Source organism: Drosophila miranda (genome assembly GCF_003369915.1).
Source record: "Drosophila miranda strain MSH22 chromosome Y unlocalized genomic scaffold, D.miranda_PacBio2.1 Contig_Y1_pilon, whole genome shotgun sequence".
Lineage (NCBI taxonomy): Eukaryota > Metazoa > Arthropoda > Insecta > Diptera > Drosophilidae > Drosophila > Drosophila miranda.
Genome location: NW_022881603.1, coordinates 12,629,007 through 12,650,910, shown reverse-complemented (window position 1 = coordinate 12,650,910; position 21,904 = coordinate 12,629,007). Strand labels below are relative to the sequence as shown.

Genomic DNA, 21,904 nt, shown 5'->3' with positions numbered 1-21,904 from the left:
CCAGGCTGCGATCAAATCGCTAAGCGCGATTTCCTCGAACTCGGCCACCGTGGCAGACTGCCGCAAATCTCTGCACGAGATGGCTCAGCAATTTGCTATTAGCCTGATTTGGGTCCCGGGCCACCGGGACATCGAGGGCAACTGTATAGCGGACGAGCTGGCCAGATCTGGCACTACAATCCCCCTTCTCCAAGACAAGGAGAATATCTGTATGCCAATGGCCACCTATAAGCTCATTATAAGGAAGCAATACAAGCGACTAAAAAACGATATGTGGCAAACAGTGCCACGATGTCGCACAACTCGGAAAACATGGCCGACCATGGACATGAAGCGCACCTCCGAGCTCCTCAAGTTAAGCAGGAAAAGGTGCAGCGTAGTCACACGTTCCCTCACGGGACACTGGCTAATAGGCACCCACGCTAACAGGCTGGGGGCCCCACATAACGATTTTTGTCGCAGCTGTAGAGACGAGGAAGAGGAGGAGACAGTGGAACATCTGTTCTGCTCCTGCCCAGCTCTCAGCAGAAGAAGGCTACAGCACCTGGGCTCAGCCTTTCTACACGACATCTCAGAGATGTCCAAACTATGTCCCAGGAGGATAGCGAACTTTGTGAGAGAGTCTGGATGGGATAATTGCTGACAGGAAGTCTCACAACGCAGGAAGGAAATGATCCTATGCGGTATCACAACGGGCGGAAACCGGCCTAAGTGTGACGGGTTCCGAGCGAGCCCGGCAGCCGCCTCAACCTAACCTAACCTTTGGCTATAAAAATGATCTGATCTGATCCAGATTCAGCAATCTGATAGATATGGTCATTATCTATGATTCTGCGTTTTTAGTTTTCTCGAATCTGCAATATTGTGGATGCAACAGATTTTCGTTCTTTGCGGGGGCGGAAGGGGGTGGGGCGAAATTTTGAGATATACGTTTTATAGTGACATCTTAAAGGAGTGTGTGTACCAAATTTGGTTACTCTAGCGTTAATAGTCTCTGAGATTTGTGGATGCCTCAGATTTTCGCCCTTTGCGGGGGCGGAAGGGGGTGTTGCGAAATTTTGAAACAAACTCGTCTCGGTCCGATATATTAGGAGTGTGGATACCAAATTTGGTTGCTCTAGCTTTTATAGTCTCTGAGATCAAGGCGCTAATGTTTTACTCTAAGCAAAGCCGGCTATGCTACGTGTGTGTTAAAGAGAGACGGGGCGAGAAAAAATGAAATTGTTTTCTTGATTCTGGCTATAATAATTATACGATCTGGTTCAGATTTTGCACTCTAGAAGATATAATCATCTTCTACGATTCTGCGTTTTTAGTTTTTTCGTATCGTCGAAATTGTGGATGCCACAGATTTTCGCCCTTTGTGGGGGCGGAAGTGGGTGGGGCAAAGTTTTGAAATATTCTTGTAGCAGTGACATATCACAGAAGTCTGGATCCAAAACATCGTTGTTCTCGCTCTTATAGTCTTATAGCACTAGGCGCTGAAGGGGACGGACAGACGGACGGACGGACAGACGGACAGACAGACATGGCTCAATCGACTCGGCTAATGATGCTGATCAAGAATATATATACTTTATGGGGTCGGAAACGATTCCTTTTGGACGTTACACACATCCACTTTTACCACAAATCTAATATACCCCAAGACTCATTTTGAGTATCGGGTATAAAAATATTGTTTTCAACTGCAAGTCGCTTTAAAATGGTCAGCGGAAACTGGCGGACTTTCAGAAATAACTTGAACCGCCCTGATGGAGGTTCTCTGCAAAATATTAGCAGTGTGCTCGCTGCTCGTCAGCGCTCAGGTAAGAGAAGGCCGCAAAGCAAAGACTCCTGGAGAGTTATGTAACAACAAGCGATTCTCATAGGCGTTTGTGGCAGTGGAGCCAGCCAGCTCCAGTGAGCTGTCTTGGAAGTCCCTGTTCTTCGATGCCCTCGTCGGCAACTCCAATGAGTTGCAGGCTGCAGGAGCCCTGAGCAGCCTCGAGGAATGCACGCCCATCTACCCGGTGGAGAACATCGAGATCCTCCTAACTGCGAGCTACAAGATCCGCCACTGCATCAGAGTCGATGAGAAGGACATCCGTCGCTATCTAAAGAAAGAAGATGCCACCCATACAAGGAAGTCATTCGAGCGGGAGCTGCTCTCCTGCTCGCGGCGTGACTGCTATGTGGACTCGGTAAGTAGAGAAGCTCTGGCTTCCTTCCGCACCCGCCGTGGTCCGACTCTATCGAATTTCATTTCGTGCAGATCCTGAACCTGTTCAGCTCCGTCCGCCTCAGCCGCCACGACTACAGGCGCAGCCGGCACTGTATCCTTAAGGAGGTAGAACAAGCTCTCATCCAGCTGGACAGGGCGTCCATCGTCCTGGCTAACTGCCTCGCAGAACAGCAGCCCTCTCAGAATTCCACTCTGCACCCACCCATCTGGAATACAACTCGCACCACTCCAAACTGGAACTGGAACAATACCACTTCCGGTCCAAGTGGGAATACTACTCAATGGCCCTGGTGGAGCAATACTACCGCTGGATCAAATGTGAATACAACCCAAGGTCCTTGGTGGGGTAATACAACCGCTGGCGGACCAAACTGGAATACAACGCAATGGCCTAACACCAATACCACCCCACACTGGACCCTATCTACACCTCAACCCAACTTGAACACCACCCAAGGTCCCTGGGGCAATAATACGACTATTGGACCAAACTTGAACACTACCATCCTTGAGCTACAGTGGAACTCAACCGACAGACCGCAGTGGAACAGAACAACCACCGACAGACCGCAGTGGAACAGAACAACCACCGATAGACCGCAATCGAACCGAACAACCACCGATAGACCGCAGTTGAATGAAACCACAACCGAGGCGCCCGCCACCACAGAAGGAAACTGGTGGGATCAACTCTTTCACAACATTGGATCCCTCTTCTAGGCGGACCCATAGGGCGTCGTCCCAAAGTCCTGTTTGGTGACAGCAAATAGTTATAGCAAATTAATCAAAGCAAACAAAATAAATAATTGTCAGCATGTAGAAGCGTTTACACTCGACTGGCGGGTCCAATCCAAGAGACTCAGCAACTGATAAGCTATCACTACCAGCCGCTTCAGATCGAATTGGAAAAGAGAATAGCTGTCGATGGGAGGGGGGCGCCACAAATTAGTCGGGGAACGGTCGCACCAGACCACACGCCCACTCCAAGCAGCAATCTTAATCAGGCCTGGGATTAAGATTTATTAGTCAGCTGCGGACCACGTGTCGCGGACGGCTCGGAGAATAATGATGGATTTCAGTGAAGTGGAGACGTCAGCAAAATGTTGCTGAGAAAGAAAGGCAGACATGTCAATAGGGGAGTCCTTGCTGATGCTGGTGAAAAACCAGCATGCATAACGAGCAAGCCAATACGCTCCAATAGCCAATAGCTGGGAACTCTGGCTAGGGCTCAGTAATGAGATGGCTCTCCATCCAATCCTGTACTCATTCAAGCCAGTAAAATAATCATAGATTAAATAAACGTTATTGGCAACCCAAAAATCACCTAGGAGACTATAAGAAGAGTCGAACTGTAGCTGAAGGAAAGGGCTGAATAGCTGGGACGGGCGAACCCAACGGACAGTCTGACATTTTCATAACCTCTTCACAGTCCCAGTGCGTCCTGAAATGGAGCAATGCCGAGCCATCGGCTGGGGCCATTTTCCCATAGCTGCAGTGGCTGAAAACACAATGGAAATCCAACCTAAACAATAGAGGTATGCGGAAAACTTTTAACCCCCGTGTGCCAGTAGATAAATCAACCTGGATCATCACCCTTTCAGCATTCGTTGTCAGCACACGCACCTTTACTGTACCCGCTGTGTGTGTCCCGTGATGGGTAATTCCCAGGGCACTGCAGCTATAAATTGCAGCAGGACCTGCCGCCTCCACCCAATCCTATGGGCTTGGGTCAATATTTTTTCATGTTAATTCAACTTTCATGGATGCGGCTTCTGGTCCTGCCGCTGACGGGATAACGGAGATGGGACCGGGGAGGGGTGCATGGGAATGAGTGGAATTCCTGGAATGTAAATCAAGGCAGGAGCACAATACGAGGGAATCCGCAACCGCATTTAAAGCTGCCTTAATTTTTGGCCTGACCCACCGGAAAACTTTTAATGAAAACGCTCCGAAATGAAGTGATCAATTAACATTAATTGCGCAATAGCCAAAGGAAACTTCATAAAAATTTCGGGCTACATTCGAAAGGGTTAGCCGAGGTGATTAGATTAAAGACAAAGGATTGACCCTTTGGAAATCAAAAGTTTTGCAGGATAGCAGCATAACACTAAACCTAATGATGATCATTACTGCGAAGAGGCAGTGTTTTCTGCTAAATTGCCAATTAAGATTTTTAACGACAGCCCAACAACCAACAGCAGTGGGCTTGCAAAGACACGGAGCGACTTTCCCCAAGAAAAAGTAGATGCCAAGCTCGAAATTAGTAAGTCATTAAAGCGAGGCAGGTTCTGCCCTGCCGCTTGAAAAGAGCAGCGGCATCCGCCCCATAGAGGGTGCAAAAAGGTGCTACCAGCAGGTACGGTCCGGAGGCAGGGCGTGGCGTGGGCGTTGGGAGACACAACAGATGACAGGGCTGACGTTTTGGTAACTAATAGGCCTTATTTGCATGTTAATTGCTCTTGACTAAGTCGACACCAACATCAACCGGGGCCGTCTAGGACGGTGAACGGTGGCATAAACGTATTATAATAACAGTGGCCCAGCAACACGAAAACAGCATCAAAACAGACAGGTATAATAAGGAGTGGAAAGGCAGAAGGACGTGGTGGGAAACAATGAATGGTAGACCCAACTCACCGTCTGCATTAATTCGTCAGAGGCAGAGGAGCCGCCGAAAAGTAGGCTAGATTCACCGAATTAACCCATTTTAAGTAAAATCCAAGAGCAGTAAGAAATTACTTCAGTTCTCTCATTTAGTTATTCACTTGCTTAACCCAAGCAATTTAAGCAAGCAATGTATGGGCGTTTCATCTTGAGTGCAACTGACCACATTGAATTAGATCAATTAATTTAATTTAATTTGGACAGCAACCAGTGTTTCAGGATCAGCACCTTTCGATTATTCAGTCGCCCACATTGCTATAAAACGAAACTAGCAATTGAAACCCGACACTAATGTCATGCCATGCATTCGAGAACGGGAAATAAATCGCTTACGGTCCGATTGCTCTGATTTAGACATAATTGCTTATTTGGGCGTTTCGGCAATTGTGTGCTTCCCACACATATAAAAACTCACACACACCGTGGATAAGCACAGATGTAGATATATTTCACAGTCACTGCCATGCCCGCAAACTATTTGCCTAATGACAAACATGAGGCGTGAATAAATATTCCCACATAGGAGTGCACTGTTGTTTAATTATTTTAATTCAATTTTTAGAATCTGCATTGCATATGCATGTGGCCCACTTTAAGCCGTGCATTAAACGGGATGAGTTCGGTCGGAACTAACGATTTCTCCAACTAACGCCATCAGCAGATAAAATAAAAACTAAAACTTTCGCATACAGATATTATGCAAAACAAGAAGGATGTCCAAAGTGAAACCCAAAACCGAAGAATTTTTTTACGCAACGAATTTGACAATACCCTGGGGAATTGGCGAGTAGTATAAACAAGTTTATTTGCCAATAAAAGCTAATATTTTTTTTTTTTATATAAAACCCAATAATGTTTCCTAGTGTCAAGATTAACCAAATAAACCTCTATTTCTATTAAAAAAAAAATCAGGCAGTGGAACTGTACAGATAGAACAAGCGCTTGTTTAAAGTGAAAACGCCATTAAATAAATGGGTAAGAAATTCTCGGTTAATGCGGAATGAGAAAACAAATGTGTTGGCTTTCCACGGTCGGAAATTGTGGGAAAATGCAACACATTTATAAAACAATACGCTCCGGGAGTAGAGTGTTTGAACATGTCAGAATTAAATTAGATAATTCCATAATGAAAAATCTAAGGCCACGGATTAGTTCCAACTTCTACAAACAAGTGATTTCCATTACGAAACGTTCTCCTAGAAGCGCAAACACGGGAAATACAAATTTTTTGAACTGAAAGTGGCTAGTGATTTGTTAAATCGATCAGAGTTAATTGAAGTCAGACCCCAGCCCCATTTGCATGTCATAAATATTTAACAACGAGAAAAACATTCACGATTCGCAGTCAACATTCAACATAGGCAAGTGCAGTCAAATTAGCATACTCGCCACACGCAACATGCAACATGGCATAATCAAAATATTACCCTTCGTGCTCACCTGCAATTTTCGCATAATTCTGAAAATTCAACTGCAAACGCAAAGACAAAGACAATTCGGAGTCAGGGTTCGCCCAAATTGCGGCACATAATTCGGGCTTCAATTTGTGGTACACGCAACTCTCATACTATATGCAAGGAAACACAATATATAAATAAACTATTAATTCTCAATAAACGGAACAACCCTTTGCCACGTGCCGTGCGTACAGCACTTCACTGTACTTTGGTGCTCAAGCTGCTAACTATGAAATAGTCCTTTAAGCAAGTCTATCTTTATCTCCTGGCGAGGCACCGCAATCTGGGCCCCATAAATTCACAAGTGCGCCCATTAACGCGGGAGTCTAGTCCTTAAAGCATAAAAGCCGCATCCATAAATTTGCTTGCCTAATACAATATCGCCTCGGCCAGCATAATGGCCTAAGTAAGCGGTTAACACTTACAGACATGGCAGGGCCATGGCTTTGGTGGTCCCAGCCGCCAGTGCGGAATACTCCATTAAATTGTCAATTGCACAGCGAGAAAGTAACGCGAATGGAATCGAATCGTAATACGAGTATTACGTATTAGCGTTACTTTTTCTCTGATCACTGTAGGTTATTTCGCACTGTAGCTGTCGTTGGCTTCGACTTCGGCTTCGGAGATGGAGTACGTGACTCGATCGATATGTGGGAAAGGCGCTGAGGGCCAAGAATTAGGTGCTATTTGGCAGGCAGCTAATCGGCTGGGTTCTGCTCCGAACATTCACCCCCCGTTGGAAGGCAAAGGCTTTCAACAGATCCATCCTGAAGGGGCAGAACGGCTATTTTTCCAACGGCCCTCTTGAAAAGGCCCTTTTGAGTGCGGATGACGGCTACTCTGATGGTTCCATCTTTTCCTGGGATGACGCTCTCAATGCGGCCAAGCGGCCACCTTAATGGTGGCAGCGTTTCCTCCTTGATCATGACGAGCGCTCCTAGCTTGATGTTTGGAGACGATGACCGCCACTTGCTCCGCTCCTGAAGAATCGAAAGATACGCCGTGCTCCATTTTCTCCAAAACGCCTGCTTCATTTGACACAGCCGCTGCCATCGACTAAGTAGGTTGACCCGGAGATGCGCCACATCTGGCTCGTCGAATGCAGCTTTCGGGGCTCCATTGAGAAAGTGGTTTGGCGAGAGCACATCTAGATCATCGGGACTTTCTGTAATTGCATAAAGCGGACGGGAATTTAACAAAGCAGAGCTTTCACAAGCCAAGGTCTGAATTTCATCAAGAGTTAAAATTTAGGTCCCGACGATGCGATGAAAATGATATTTAGCTGCTTTAACAGCCGCCTCCCACAAACCCCCAAAATGGGGTGAGCGAGGGGGGATGAATTTCCAGTCGATTCCACTAGAAACGCAGAGATGTGACACAGCCGACGTATGAGGATCGCTGAGGAACATTTGCCGAAGCTCCAAAAGCTCATTTTTTGCTCCTACAAAATTTGTAGCGTTGTCTGACCAGATGATTCGAGGTTTGGGACGTAGACTTATAAAACGCCTTAATGCTGCCAGAAAGGATTCTGTAGATAGATCCCGAACGACTTCCAAATGAGTTGCTTTGGTGCTAAAGCATACGAAGACAGCGATGTAACATTTGATAGGAGGCCTGCTTCTGACTTCCGACTTGTGATAAAAGGGTCCGCAAAAATCAACGCCCGTTGTGTGGAATGCTGGATTAGTCCTTACGCGATCCGCAGGCAAGTTTCCCATGATATGTTCCCTCAGCACTGGCTTCAAACGAAAGCATCTAACACATTTGCGAATGATTCCCGCAACATATTTGCGTCCACCAATAGGCCAGAATTTTTGCCGAAGCAGTCCAAGCAATCCTTGAGCTCCTGCGTGGAGAAACCTTTCGTGAAAGGAGATAATAATAGAGACATTGACAGGATGTCCCTTAGGAAGCAGGATCGGGTGCTTCGCGTCGTAGTCCAATTCGGCATTTTGGAGGCGGCCTCCAACACGCAGCAATCCAAAGCTATCCAGAAATGGATTCAGTGAGGCCATCGTGCTTTTTGGGGGTAGGGCCTGTTTGCTGGCGAGGGCCCTTATCTCTTCCGAAAATTGTTGCTGCTGTATTGCCCTTATGAGCAAATGCGTACCATTTTTGATGTCGATTACGGTAAGTTGACCCTTCGACCGCGCTATGCCTTTGTCCTTGAGAATGTAGAATCGATATATGTAAGCAAAGACGCGCTGCATGGATCCGAATGAGTTTTGAAATTTGCAATCGTACGATACATCCCTTTCGTTTGAAACAACCAATGCTGCATGACGACGTTCTGGTACATCGGTCGGCAATTGCAAGCCTGCAGGCCACTCTGAGCTCTCAAGACGCAAAAATGGTGGTCCAGAGATCCAAAGGCTGCTATCCATTAATTCAGCGGGCGTGGATCCACGTGATATGATGTCGGCAGGATTCAACTTTGTGGGCACGTGATGCCAAGTCATTCCAGCGGTGAGCTCCTGAATCCGCTGAACTCGATTAGAAACAAATATATTAAAATTCAATGGTGATTCTCGAATCCAGGCAAGGGCTATGGACGAATCCGACCAGCAATGTATTTGGCATGGAGCTGATAATCCCTTAACTATGGTGGACACTAGTTCGGCTAATACGAGGGCAGCGGACAGCTCAAGCTTGGGGATAGTCATACTTTTTAAGGGCGCGACTCTGGATTTAGAGCATAAGAGATGACTTTGCACAATGCCAAGAGCTTCCGAACGCATGTATACACAGGCGCCATATGCTGCTTGGCTCGCATCACAAAACGCGTGCATTTCTAATCTGGCTTGCTGCCGAAGCACGTAACGTGGAAACTTAAAGTTTTTAACCATCGACAACTGCGAGGTCAGATCAATCCAAGTCGTATGTATCCAAGCCTGGGGCAGGCTTTCGTCCCAATTCAACTTTAGGCTTTCGTTCCATAGCGACTGCATAAATATTTTAGCCTTTGTGATGATGGGAGAGATGAGCCCTAGAGGATCGTAGAACCTAGCTAGTGTAGACAGGACCGAACGCTTCGATATTGGGCCTGCAGCGGTTCCGACGTGAGCGAAGCTAAACAGAAGATTGTCCGTGGTGGGATCCCAAACTAGACCAAGCGCCTTGGTTACTTCAGTCCCGTCATGAAAGGTAAGGAACTTTTCGCGATCCGCCTCCGATACGCCTTCCAAAGCAGCGGGTTCATTGGAACACCATTTACGTATGGGAAAACATCCTTTCGAAAGTAGCTCCTTTACCTGCTGACGAATCTTGATGACAGAATACATGCTGTCCCCTCCAGATATGAGATCATCGACATAGAAATCTCTTCGAACAACATCAGCGCCAAGCGGAAAACGCAACTCTTCATCATTTGCCAATTGATGCATAGCACGAATTGCTAAGAAAGCGGCAGGTTTGGTTCCGTAAGTAACAGTCTCCTACTTGAACACCTGAATCTCCTCCTTCGGGTCATTGCGCCATAGGATGCACTGCACGTGCGTATCGGGATGGGAAACATACAAGGCGACTTTAAAAAAGCGGAAACGAAGCAGAGTTATCAGAACTTTAGGTTGGATGGTGGGTCCAGCCATTAGCGCATCATTCAGTGATACTCCAGACGCTGTTTTGGCAGATCCATCGAACACTACGCGTAATTTGGTGGTTGTACTATCCTGCTTGTGGACGCAATGGTGAGGCAAGAAGTACTGCGGGAGGTCTGACTGCCGCGAAGCTGGCGACATGTGTCCTAAATCACGATACTACTGGAGAAACTCCATATATTTTGCCTTAAGCTGTGCATTTTTTGCTAGCTTCCTCTCCAAATTGAGAAATCTACGTAGCGCCTGCTGATACGATTCTCCTAATTCCTCTAGACTGAATTTGGTTGGCAAACGCACGGAGTAAGCTCCGGACTCTAGGCGAATGCAGTTTGTGACGAAATGCTGTTCGCAATGAACATCTTCCTCCGAAATTGATGAGGGCGAATAATCTCCATCGACTTCCCAAAACCTTACAATATCGCACAAATTAGTCTCGCAAGCGGAGATGACAGGGGGATCTTCAACGGCTGCTAGCGCCGCACGGGCTTTCTCAGAGTTTTTAATACTTCCTGACACTATCAAGCCAAGTTTCGTCTTCTGCAATGTTGGCAATTGGTCTGACAGTCGAATCTGTCCAACGCACATTAATTCGAAAAACAAACCAGCACCTATCAACAGATCGACACGCTGGGGCTTGGCGAAATTAGGATCAGCCAGTTATAGATTATTTGGCATTGGCCAATCCTTTGCGTCTGGGCCGAAGTTAGGCTGCATTCCTGTGATTGAGGCAGTGATAATTGCAGAGAGGAAACCGCGATAGCTTTCGTCTTGAGATTGCAGGACGATGTCCACAGCCTTGCTGGATGGTATAATTGACTCTCCAATACCGGCGATTTTAACGTGAGACGGGTGAGGATCTAACTGCAGCTGATTGGCGAGTCTCGATGTTATAAAGTTAACCTGAGAAGCGGAATCTAAAATGGCACGACATGGAATAAGCGATCCAAAACGGCCCCTGACATATACGATTGCAGTAGCTAGCAGTACGTTTTGGCTAGGCAGAGATTTTTGACTCGAGGGGGAGGGCTAATATATTTGCTTGCTACTAGGGCACTTGCAGGATCATGCTGGGTCGATTCCGTGCTCGGCGACGGCAACTCAGCGTCAGCGCCCGACTGCATGTGGAGCAGTGTGTGATGCTTGGCTTGGCAATTTCTACATGCCCCGACTTGCAGCGTTGCAATGAATGGCCTTTGTTGAGGCAGTTTAGACATAAATGGCGCTTCTTCACCTCCTTGTATCGAGAAAAAACAGGGAGATCTATAAATGCCTGGCATCAGGATATGTAGTGATCGGAGGATTTGCAATACTTGCATGTTGAGCTATTATGATCGTTAATGGAGGTGATTAGGGTGCTAGGTTTACTTTCTCCCACCTGCTGGCTAGGAATTGTTACCATAGCCGATCCCAAATTTTCCAGCATCCGACATCTTGCTTCCAAGAATGAGGCCATGCTTGACCACCGAGGCAATCCTGACGTCGGCAAGTTCTCTTCCCATTTCTCCTTGGTCTTGTGGTCCAATTTCGTGCCTATGATGAAGATCAGCAACCCATCGGAAATCTCCTGCGGGGTCGCCAAGGTCTGAAGTGCAAGCAAGTGCGAATTGATTTTATCGTTGAGCGCGCGCAAGCCGATAGCAGAGCCCTTCTCCACCCCTTGCAGCCCGAAAATAGCCTTGACGTGTGCCTGAAAATGTAACAGTTTATTATCGAATCGCAACATTAGTAAATTCAACGCCTTGTCGTAATTCTCCTCAGAAAGTTAGGTTCCAAGGAACGAATCGTATCCAGCGCAGCACCATCTAGACATCCACGAAGATATTGGAATTTTTCGATGATTGGTATACGATGGTCTTTGTGCACCATTGTCGAAAACATCGCGTGGAATTCTGGCCAATCCATGTAGCTCCCACCGAATCGCGGAAGCTGCAACTCGGGCATTCGAGAACGGCCTATACTATTATAGGCGAACAACGACGAATTCCCCTCGAGAGTATGCCGAGCCGTTGAATTGGCAACATTTACCGTGCGAGCAGCCATCAACTCCCGCGACAGCCTGGACCTAACCTTGACATAAACATTCGAAAAGTCCAGCCGGGCATCATGGGCTAACTGCAGGAAATCCAGCCTTTCAAGGCTCGGTTGAGCGGCATCGAAATCCGCATTCATTCGCTCGATCTGCTCTAAGCGAGCTTGAAGTTCTGCCTCATCTAGCTCGGCAAGCTCTTCCTTGGTGAGAAAGCGATCCATGGCCTTTAGTTGGCGCGCGATGGACTCGGCCTTGTGCTTGTAGAAATCTACATCACTCGGCATTGCTGCATTCGCGACATTGGTAGGCTCAGGTGCTGCCATGTTGAGGTTTTAAAAGAGTCACTCAGCACGACCGAAAAAGACACCCTGTATACGTATAAACGTGGGAACCGAAAGCAAAGGGATTACAGCTAATGCCTTTAGCTGTGCGGCTGTGCGAGCTGTCCGATTCCGCTTTGTACTCCGCTTGTGTGTATTAGTGAGTTCGCTGCACTGCCTACCGCACTGCACTGACCGAATTGTCGCGACAGAGAAATTAATAGCCAGCAATGCGTGTATGTAGGTGTATGTAAGTGTGTTTTAGCACCGAATTGTGCTTAACCGCCGAAAATTTGCTAGGGCTAACGAATGTCGATCGCGAATGATTATTAATTGACACTGCAACTCAGAGATCACGTCGGGGTCACCAAATTTTATGTGGAGATAATGTTTTTTATCCCCAATCGGCCGACTAATTATTTCGAATTAAATAAAACTAGGCGCAGCAATAAAATTACGATATGTTCTTTAATGCGTGACATCCAAATTGCAGGTGTGGCTTGCCTGCCCTTTACATTTCCGCTCCGATCGCTAAGCGCAGCTTCGCTCGGCCGACGTCGGTAGGCAGACGCAAAGCGGAGATAGCGAAGAGCGAGCTGGCAGAGAGCGTTTAGCAGGGCAAGCAAGCGCAGAGCTTTAACAAACAAATGAGTGACATAGACATAAGTAACAAACAAAATAAGCGGCTGAGGGCCAAGAATTAGGTGCTATTTGGCAAGCAGCTAATCGGCTGGGTTCTGCTCCGAACAATTAGTATTTCGTTAGTGTCTGATTTCAACCAGGTATTTGTTTTGACATTTAATAATTTCTCTGAGTCGATGTGTTTCAGGTAATCCTGCCTCAATAATTTTGGATTAAAGATCCCTAATCTTGTTAGCTGCATGCCTAATTCAATATCCTCTATGTACTCAGTAAAATGTTGAAGGTTAAATATTAATATTTCTAGTTGCATATTTCTATCATTATCCTTGTTTAATTTATTGACAACTTCTATGCCAGAATTTACTGCTTGAATTACTAAGTTTAATTCGTTAGCTTGAACACTGTGGCTAGCCAGATTGTCTATTTTCCCTTCTAATTCGACTTTATCATCTTGATCTAACGTTCCAAATAGATATTTATATATTGTGCCTACTGCATTTATAAGGCCTCTTTTGTTTCTTTTGGCTATTTTTATGCCGTTGAATTCACGTTGCAATTTCTCGACTAAATATTGAACTTGTATTTCGTTATTAAATTGGGTTTCCTGTTCTAGTAAACTCTGATATGTTTCATATGTTCTTGTTATATTAATTGTTAGATAATGGTATTCATAATTAATGGGTTTATTAATGGTATTTGTTTTGAATATGAGATATCCATTCCTTGAGTTGATGGGATCTATCTCTATATTCTGTCCGGAAGACTGTAGGACGGTGAACATTAGTCAGATTATAATCTTAATCATGTTGTAGCTCCGGATTCCCAGTTCTCTCTTCGGGTACTCTGGAACCATCGTATTTACTTTTATTAGATTTTTTCTTTCTTTTGAATTTCGTTTTATAGTGGGTGATTTTCCTCCCTCTATTTTTCTCTTCAAAGTGCTTTTCGTCTACCTGCCTAATTTCCCCTGTTCTTTTAAACGGGTTGGTTGTTTTTGTTTTAACTAGGGGTGCATTCTTGTAGCGTGTGTCTACTTCAAAGTCGATTCTATCGTTATTCAAATGATTGATCTTCCTAACTTTATTCGGTTGGGTGTTATAATCTGGTAGTCCGGCGTACAGGAAGATATCGGCTGGGGATCTTTTTGTAGTATTATGAACCGTTTTATGGTTATAAGTGTATAGAATTAACTCGAATTTTGTGAGCTTGTTTTCTATGTTATCCTCGCTTGAGATAATTATTAATTTTTAATTGATCGTTTTATGTAGCCGTTCTACATCAGAAACTCCGTTCTTACTGGTAGTGATTTCGATTTTCACATTTTCCGCATTCAACCATGCTTGCAATGCTGAATCTTTGTCGGCTTTAATTCCCTGTGGCTTGCCCATTTCGTTAAAGACTTTTATGATGGCTCTCTGTGTTTCTAAACAGTCACGACTCTTAACTTCTACAAGGGTAGCGAATTTAGAATATACAAGTTAACACCCTAAGAGTTCAATACTCTTATTTCCAATTAAAACAGAAAAAAGTATAAAAATTCTTGCCCAATAGTTGCCCAATAACAATGCGCAAGAATTCTGTCACAATTTACACAAAAAGTAAAAACCATTTCCTGCCTAAAACAAGAACCGAAACATTGTATTTTTGGAAGTGCTTATGCGCTCCACTTCAAGTCAGCACTTCACGAGAAACCATCGCCCCCACCCCGTCTTCGACGTCGCGACTGCGATAATGTCGACAATGCATTTCTGATGACTCCGCTGTTCTTCACCCCCAACATCGACCAGCAACATTGACTTCCTATTGCCGGTCAATAGCTGCAACTCCGCTGTCGCCACTGACGCCGCCGCCTACAATAATTCTGAAGACCCCAACAATTAGGCCTCTGCCGAAGTTCCTCTGCCGCGTTCATCGATAGGTTTCTTTAAGAATTATAATTCTAGATTTAAGCAGTCACATTCTGATATTCAATAAAAGCACTTCGCTAAAGTGAACAGAATCAAAATAATCTTTTATTTTGTCCTTCGAATAAGGATAAAATTAACTGGCGCCCGAGCAGGGACCTGACTAGTGAACAACACAGCAAAAAGCTTAGTACGTTCGCGAAAACTGCAAAAACTTGCAGCCGTCGGTCTCAATAATAATTACCGGTGTGACTCACAATATTTCGTAATATTGTCCGGTATAACCCATCGGTGATTCCAATTCCTGAAAGTTCCGTACTCAGGAAAACCAACCAAAAGGGAGCGAAGTCCAGGAACCTCAGTAAGGTGATACCATCATAAAAGGGACCAATTCCGGATCGCCCGTTGGAGGAGCCACATCCAACATGTTAAGGTAAGTAAAACAAAAACAAAACGACGAAAATCAAAAAACATTTTTTTCAAGTGAAAATAAAATAAAGTGAAGGAAAAAATTCACAAAAGTGAAACAATTAAAAAAAAATAAATTTTCCGCGCGATACAAAAAATTATAAAACGGGAAACAAAAACCCCAAAAGGAAAAAGAAAATAAAAACCCAAACCTACGAAAGCTAAAACAAACAAAATACCTATTCACATATTTCAAAAACCAAATTCATATCTTACAAATACTTAATACTTGCACATAATGGCAAATCCTAATAACCTAATCAGACCTGCCGTTCTGGTTCAAGACCCCAATGCTGGTACAAATATGAGTAGGCAAGAAATTACATCCTTGGTAACCAATTTAGTGAACACTTTATTCGAACGAGCCTCACCTAACCCTAACACCGACTTCCTCAACGCAGTTGATCAAGAAGTAAACCCTGCACTTCCTCACCATGCGAGTGACTACGACAAAATCCCAGACTTAGTGAAAAGTATTCGCGAATTTTCGGGAAGCTTAAACGAATTTAGTTCCTGGAAGAAGGGAGTAGATAGGATTCTAGGGGACTTTGCAGACATAGTAGGAACCCGAAAGTACGTTGGGATCCTTCAAGTCATTCGAAACAAGATTGTCGGAAATGCCGATACGGCATTAGAATCATACAACATTCCTCTTAATTGGAATGCTATTTCCAAATGTTTAACCCTACACTACGGTGACAAGAGAGACCTGAGTACATTAGAGTACCAGATGACCATGCTAGTGCAGGGAAATCAACAGTCAGTGGAAGATTATCATCAAGTCGTTTATCACCAAATGTCACTGATTCTAAATAAAATAGGTTGCATGGAATTAGGAAGGGAAGCAGAACAATTAATGACCAAACTATACCGCGATAAAGCTTTAGATACTTTTGTCAGAGGACTACGAGGAGATCTTCCTCGACTCCTGGGTATGAAAGAACCAGCAGACCTCCCATCAGCTCTACAGCTTTGTTTAAAATTAGCAAACCAGAACTATCGTTCCAATTATGCTAACGCCAAAGCACCCACTATTGGATTTAGGGGATCAAACCAAAAACCAATTCCAGCACCCCGATCAAATATCAACTATAATTACTTTAGGCAACCTCTTCAGTACCACCAGTATAATCAATATAAACTCAGTTCCTCCCAGACAAAACTATAATTACCAAACACCTCAAGTTACACAGAGTTATCCCCGTCAACAATTCCCTCAGAATAACATTCCGAATCGTCCGATCGCACCAAAGCCAATGCCAAAACCAGAACCAATGGAGATAGATCCAAGTCTCCATACTAGAAATGTCAACTGTATGAATCGTCCGCATTTTCAAGCGGGAAAACGACCCCCAACAACTCAAAATGTAATAGAAAAAAGACAAAGACAATTCAATATCCAAACTGGCGAAACCGACGAAACTCAAACGAACTCTTCGCCTGATGCAATAAATTACGCAACTTTGGTGGAATACGAACAACTGAAAGATGAGTATGAAAACGAAAATGACTTTGAGCAAACCCTTGAGGAGTATGCTCAAGAACCAGATACAGACAATAACGACTCGAATCTCGAACAACTAAGTGACTTACATTTTTTAGATTAAAAAACTCCTCACTACCCTATATAGAGTGTAGATTGAGGAGTGGACAGACCTTAAAAATCTTAGTAGATACCGGCTCTAATAAAAGCTATATTCAACCCCAACATGTTAATAACCCAATTTTAAAACAAAGACCTTTTAACGCTATCACCGTTAGTGGTAGCATAAAAATAACACAACATATAATTGCAAACCTTTTCAATATCCCTAATATTAATGTAAAATTCTTTCTGTTACCCACCTTAAAATCATTTGACGCCATACTAGGAAATGACTACCTCAAAGAATTAGGAGCAGTCATTGACATAAAAAAACGATAAAGGAAAAATTCTTGGAAGCAGTGAACGTCATATTCAATAGGACATAACATCTAACAGAAACACGAACTAACACTCTAATTTGTTCGCAGATCCAAACAGAAAACTTACTTACACCACAAACATTAAAGCAGATATCCGCACCACCTCTGATACTCCAGTTAATTCACGATGTTACCCCCTACCAGTGGGATCCAAAACAGAAGTAGAGAAACAAATAAAAGAACTACTGGATGACGGGATAATTAGACCATCTAGGTCCCCGTACAATTCCCCCGTATGGCTGGTTTCGAAAAAAATGGATGCCTCTCAAAAGAAAAAATTCAGAGTAGTTATCGACTACAGGAAACTAAATTTAGTTACTGTTGCCGATAAATATCCCATTCCAAATATAAATGAAGTTTTAGCACAACTAGGAAACAACAAGTTCTTTTCAGTACTAGATCTTAAAAGTGGTTTCCATCAAATTCTATTAAAAAAACGAGGGGGAACGTTGTGAGTTGCTGCGGACACCGCAACTCTACAGTTATACCCGATACTAAGTCAGTATGGCTCTCCTCCGGCAGACGCCGCTAATATTAAACGACACGACAAGGAGTGCATGCGAGTGAGACAGAAAATCAGTCTGAGCGTGACGTCGGGCGCTGCGCGGCCACTGCAAATTGATTTCTTGCTTTTGGCTACAAAAATGATCCGATCTGATCCAGATTCAGCAATCTGATAGATATGGTCGTTATCTATGATTCTGCGTTTTTAATTTTCTCGAATGTGCAATATTGTGGATGCAGCAGATTTTCGTCCTTTGTGGGGGCGGAAGGGGGTGGGGCGAAATTTTGAGATATACGTTTTATAGTGAGATCTAACAGGAGTGCGGATACCAAATTTGGTTACTTTAGCCTTAATAGTCTCTGAGATTTGTGAGTATCCCCAGATTTTCATACTTTGCGGGGGCGGAAGGGGGTGTGGCGAAATTTTGAAACAAACTCGTCTCGGTCCGATGTGTGTTCGAGAGAAACAGGGCGAGAAAAAATGAAATTGTTTTCTTGACGCTGGCTATAATAATAATACGATCCAATTCAGATTCTGCAGTTTAAAAGATATAGTTATTCTCTACGATTCTGCGTTTTTGGTTTTCTCATATCTTTAAAATTGTGGATGCCACAGATTTTCGTCCTTTGTGGGGGCGGAAGTGGGCGGGGCGAAGTTTTGAAATATTTTTGTAGCAGTGACATATCACAGAAGTCTGGATCCAAAACATCGTTGCTGTAGCTCTTATAGACTTTGAGCACTAGGCGCTGAAGGGGACGGACAGACGGACAGACGGACGGACGGACGGACGGACGGACGGACAGACGGACAGACAGAAAGGGCTCAATCGACTCGGCTATTGATGCTGATCAAGAATATATATACTTTATGGGGTCGGAAACGATTCCTTCTGGACGTTACACACATCCATTTTCACCACAAATCTGATATACCCCAATACTCATTTTGAGTATCGGGTATAATCAGATATCGAAAAAACTGCCTTCTCCATTAACAACGGTAAATACGAATTCACACGTCTCCCTTTTGGACTAAAAAATGCACCGGCAATATTCCAACGCACCCTTGACGATATCGTACGACCACATATTGGTGAAATCTGCTATATTTATATTGACGACATAATTATTTTTGGGAAAGAAGAAAAAACACATGCTAACAATCTCGCGACCATATTCGATACCCTTGAACAAGCCAATATTAAATGCCAACTCGACAAATGCGAGCTCTTTAAAAATAAAGTAGAATTTTTGGGATTTATTATTTCCGATAGAGGCATAGTAACCAATCCTGCAAAGGTGGAAGCCATTTCCAAGTATCCTTGTCCGAAAACATTAAAGGATCTCAGATCCTTTCTAGGATTGTCCGGTTACTATAGAAGATTCATAAAGGACTATGCAATGCTAGCCAAACCACTTACCTCATTATTAAGAGGGGAAGATGGTCGCGTATCTAAAAACAATTCGAGCAAAAAAATCATTCACCTTGACCCAGAGGCAATGGAAGCTTTCAAAAAACTCAAGAACACCCTCATTTCGACAGAAGTCATTTTACAATACCCAGATTTCAATAAAGAGTTTCAACTCACAACAGATGCCTCAAATTTCGCATTAGGAGCAGTTCTTGCTCAAAATGACAAACCAATATCCTTCATTTCCCGAACCCTTTCGAAAGCCGCAGAAAATTATGCAGCAAACGAAAAAGAAATGCTAGCAATAATATGGTCATTGAAGTCTTTGAGAAATTATCTCTATGGGGGAGCAAAGGGAAAAATTTACACCGACCATCAACCCTTAACCCATTCCATGAGCGATTGGAATGGAAACGCGAGAATAAAACGATGGAGAACATTTTTGGAAGAGTACGACTATCAGCTAATCTACAAACCAGGAAAAGCCAATGTAGTAGCTGACTCTTTGTCCAGAATCAAGGAGATAAACTCCATCACGACACAACATAGTAGCCAAAGTTCCTCCGAAAGGTTAATTCATAGTATGGAAATACCAATAAATGCTTTTCAAAACCAAATCTTTATTATTCCCGGAAACGAAAATAATTACAAATTTAGTATACCATTTCCAACATTTCATCGACATGAAATTACACAAAACACATTCACCGAAGCTGATTTATTACAAATATTAAAAAAATACCTTGACCCCTCCGTTATTAATGGAATTCAAACAACCGAACATATTATGGGACAAATCAAAAAAAATATACCCATCAAATTTCTTCCAATACAAAGTTAAATTCACACAAAGTAGAGTAGAAGATCTAAGTAACGAAAGCCAACAAGAAGAAGAGATCTTAAAAGTTCACAACAGGGCCCACAGGAATTCCGTAGAAAATCAAAAACAACTTATCGAAAAATTATATTTTCCAAAAATGAAACAGAAAATTTCCACTATAGTAAAGCAGTGTCAGATTTGTAAGGAAGTAAAATACGACAGACACCCCACTAACCCGGAATCGTGGAAACACCAATACCACAATATCCAGGTCACACTATTCACATTGATATTTATTCCACAGAAAGAAATTTAGTTTTGACAGCAATAGACAAATTTTCCAAATTAGCCCAAGGAAGAATCATCAAATCCAAATCCATCGAAGATATAAACCCATCCCTGCATGATATTCTGTTTTATTTCGGCGTACCAAAAAATGTAGTAATTGACAATGAAAAATCCTTAAATTCAGCTTCCATAACGTTTATGATGAAAGACCAATTGGGAATTCAGATATTTACAGCTCCACCCTACAAAAGCTCAGTAAATGGACAGGTAGAAAGATTCCATTCAACTCTCTCAGAAATAATGCGGTGTTTAAAAAGTAAAGGAATCTATAGCACATTTCAAGAATTACTGAATCAGGCCATTTACGAGTACAATTTCTCGATACACTCAGTAACCAACAGAAAACCGTTAGAAGTATTCTTTGGTAGAAACGTTACAACAAATCCTGACCAATACGAAATAAGCCGACAAAATAATATTGACAAACTTAAAAACAAACTGGACTCGGATTTGAAAAATCACTACAAGAAAAAAAAACCGATAATACTATACTCACCAGGTCAAGAAATATTCGTAAAAATAAACACACGGTTAGGATCAAAATTGTCTCCAAGATTTAAAAAAGAAACAGTAAAAGTAGACAATAACACTACAATTAAAACTGTGTCAGGAAAAATTGTTCACAAAAGTAACATAAAAAGTTAATAACTGTCCGATATTCATAGGTCCATGTCCATGTCCGTATTAAAATGACTAAAGGTTATATTATATGAAATAACTACATACAAAACTAATTCATGTCATAGATTTAACACTAATAAAACAAACTCACAGAAATAAACAATATACTCTTGAATACAATAAAAAAAGACATTTCATTCAGCAACGAAATAGCCATTAGTCTACAAATTCAAACCCGACTTATAAAAGAAGAACTAATCAATGTAAAATATGCAATTCAATGGGCAAAAATAAATATAGTAAACACATTCCTTCTTAACGAAAACGAAATAGAGACAATAAAAGAAAACTTTAAGGAAATACTAACCCCACTCAATTCAATAGAAGAAATGCTTGAGTTTGCAGACGTCTCAATTTTATATAATAAAAACACATTACTCTATATTATTAAGATCCCTAAGTTAGAAAAAGAAACCTATAAAGATATCATTATTCGACCGGTCGTCCGAAAAAACCTTATTGTTAATTTACCTTTCCAAGAAATATTTATTAATGAATTGAACACTTACGGAATTAATAAACTACAATAACGTAGAAATTTGCAAAACAAATAATGTAATCAACTTAAACCACGATAACTGTATTAGTAGATTAATGATAGGGAAAGATTCCTCGTGTAACTACAGCAATACAGAACACATCGAACCTATAGAAGAAATAGATTCCGACTCACTCCTCCTAAATAACTTCAACGGATCAATAAAATGGCAAAACGGCTATGAAAAACTAAGTGGCACGTACTTACTAAAGTACTGGAACGATACAATAAACATTAACGAAAAGAAATTTACAAACATTCACAAAACTATAACCAAACCACAAACTCCAATGGTACAAGTTGGCCCATTGCAAGAAAAACGCATAAAAATA

The 21,904-nt window shown here is 42.9% G+C and overlaps 1 protein-coding gene across 1 annotated transcript; it reads left to right on the top strand.

The window, feature by feature from the left end:
• Positions 1 to 1,718: 1,718 nt before the first annotated feature.
• On the top strand, positions 1,719 to 2,944 carry LOC117191426. The gene is made up of 3 exons (XM_033396297.1): positions 1,719 to 1,808; positions 1,872 to 2,183; positions 2,255 to 2,944. The coding sequence occupies exons 1-3, from the start codon at positions 1,755 to 1,757 to the stop codon at positions 2,942 to 2,944; spliced, it is 1,056 nt and encodes a 351-aa protein (XP_033252188.1). The 5' UTR covers positions 1,719 to 1,754.
• Positions 2,945 to 21,904: the final 18,960 nt, after the last annotated feature.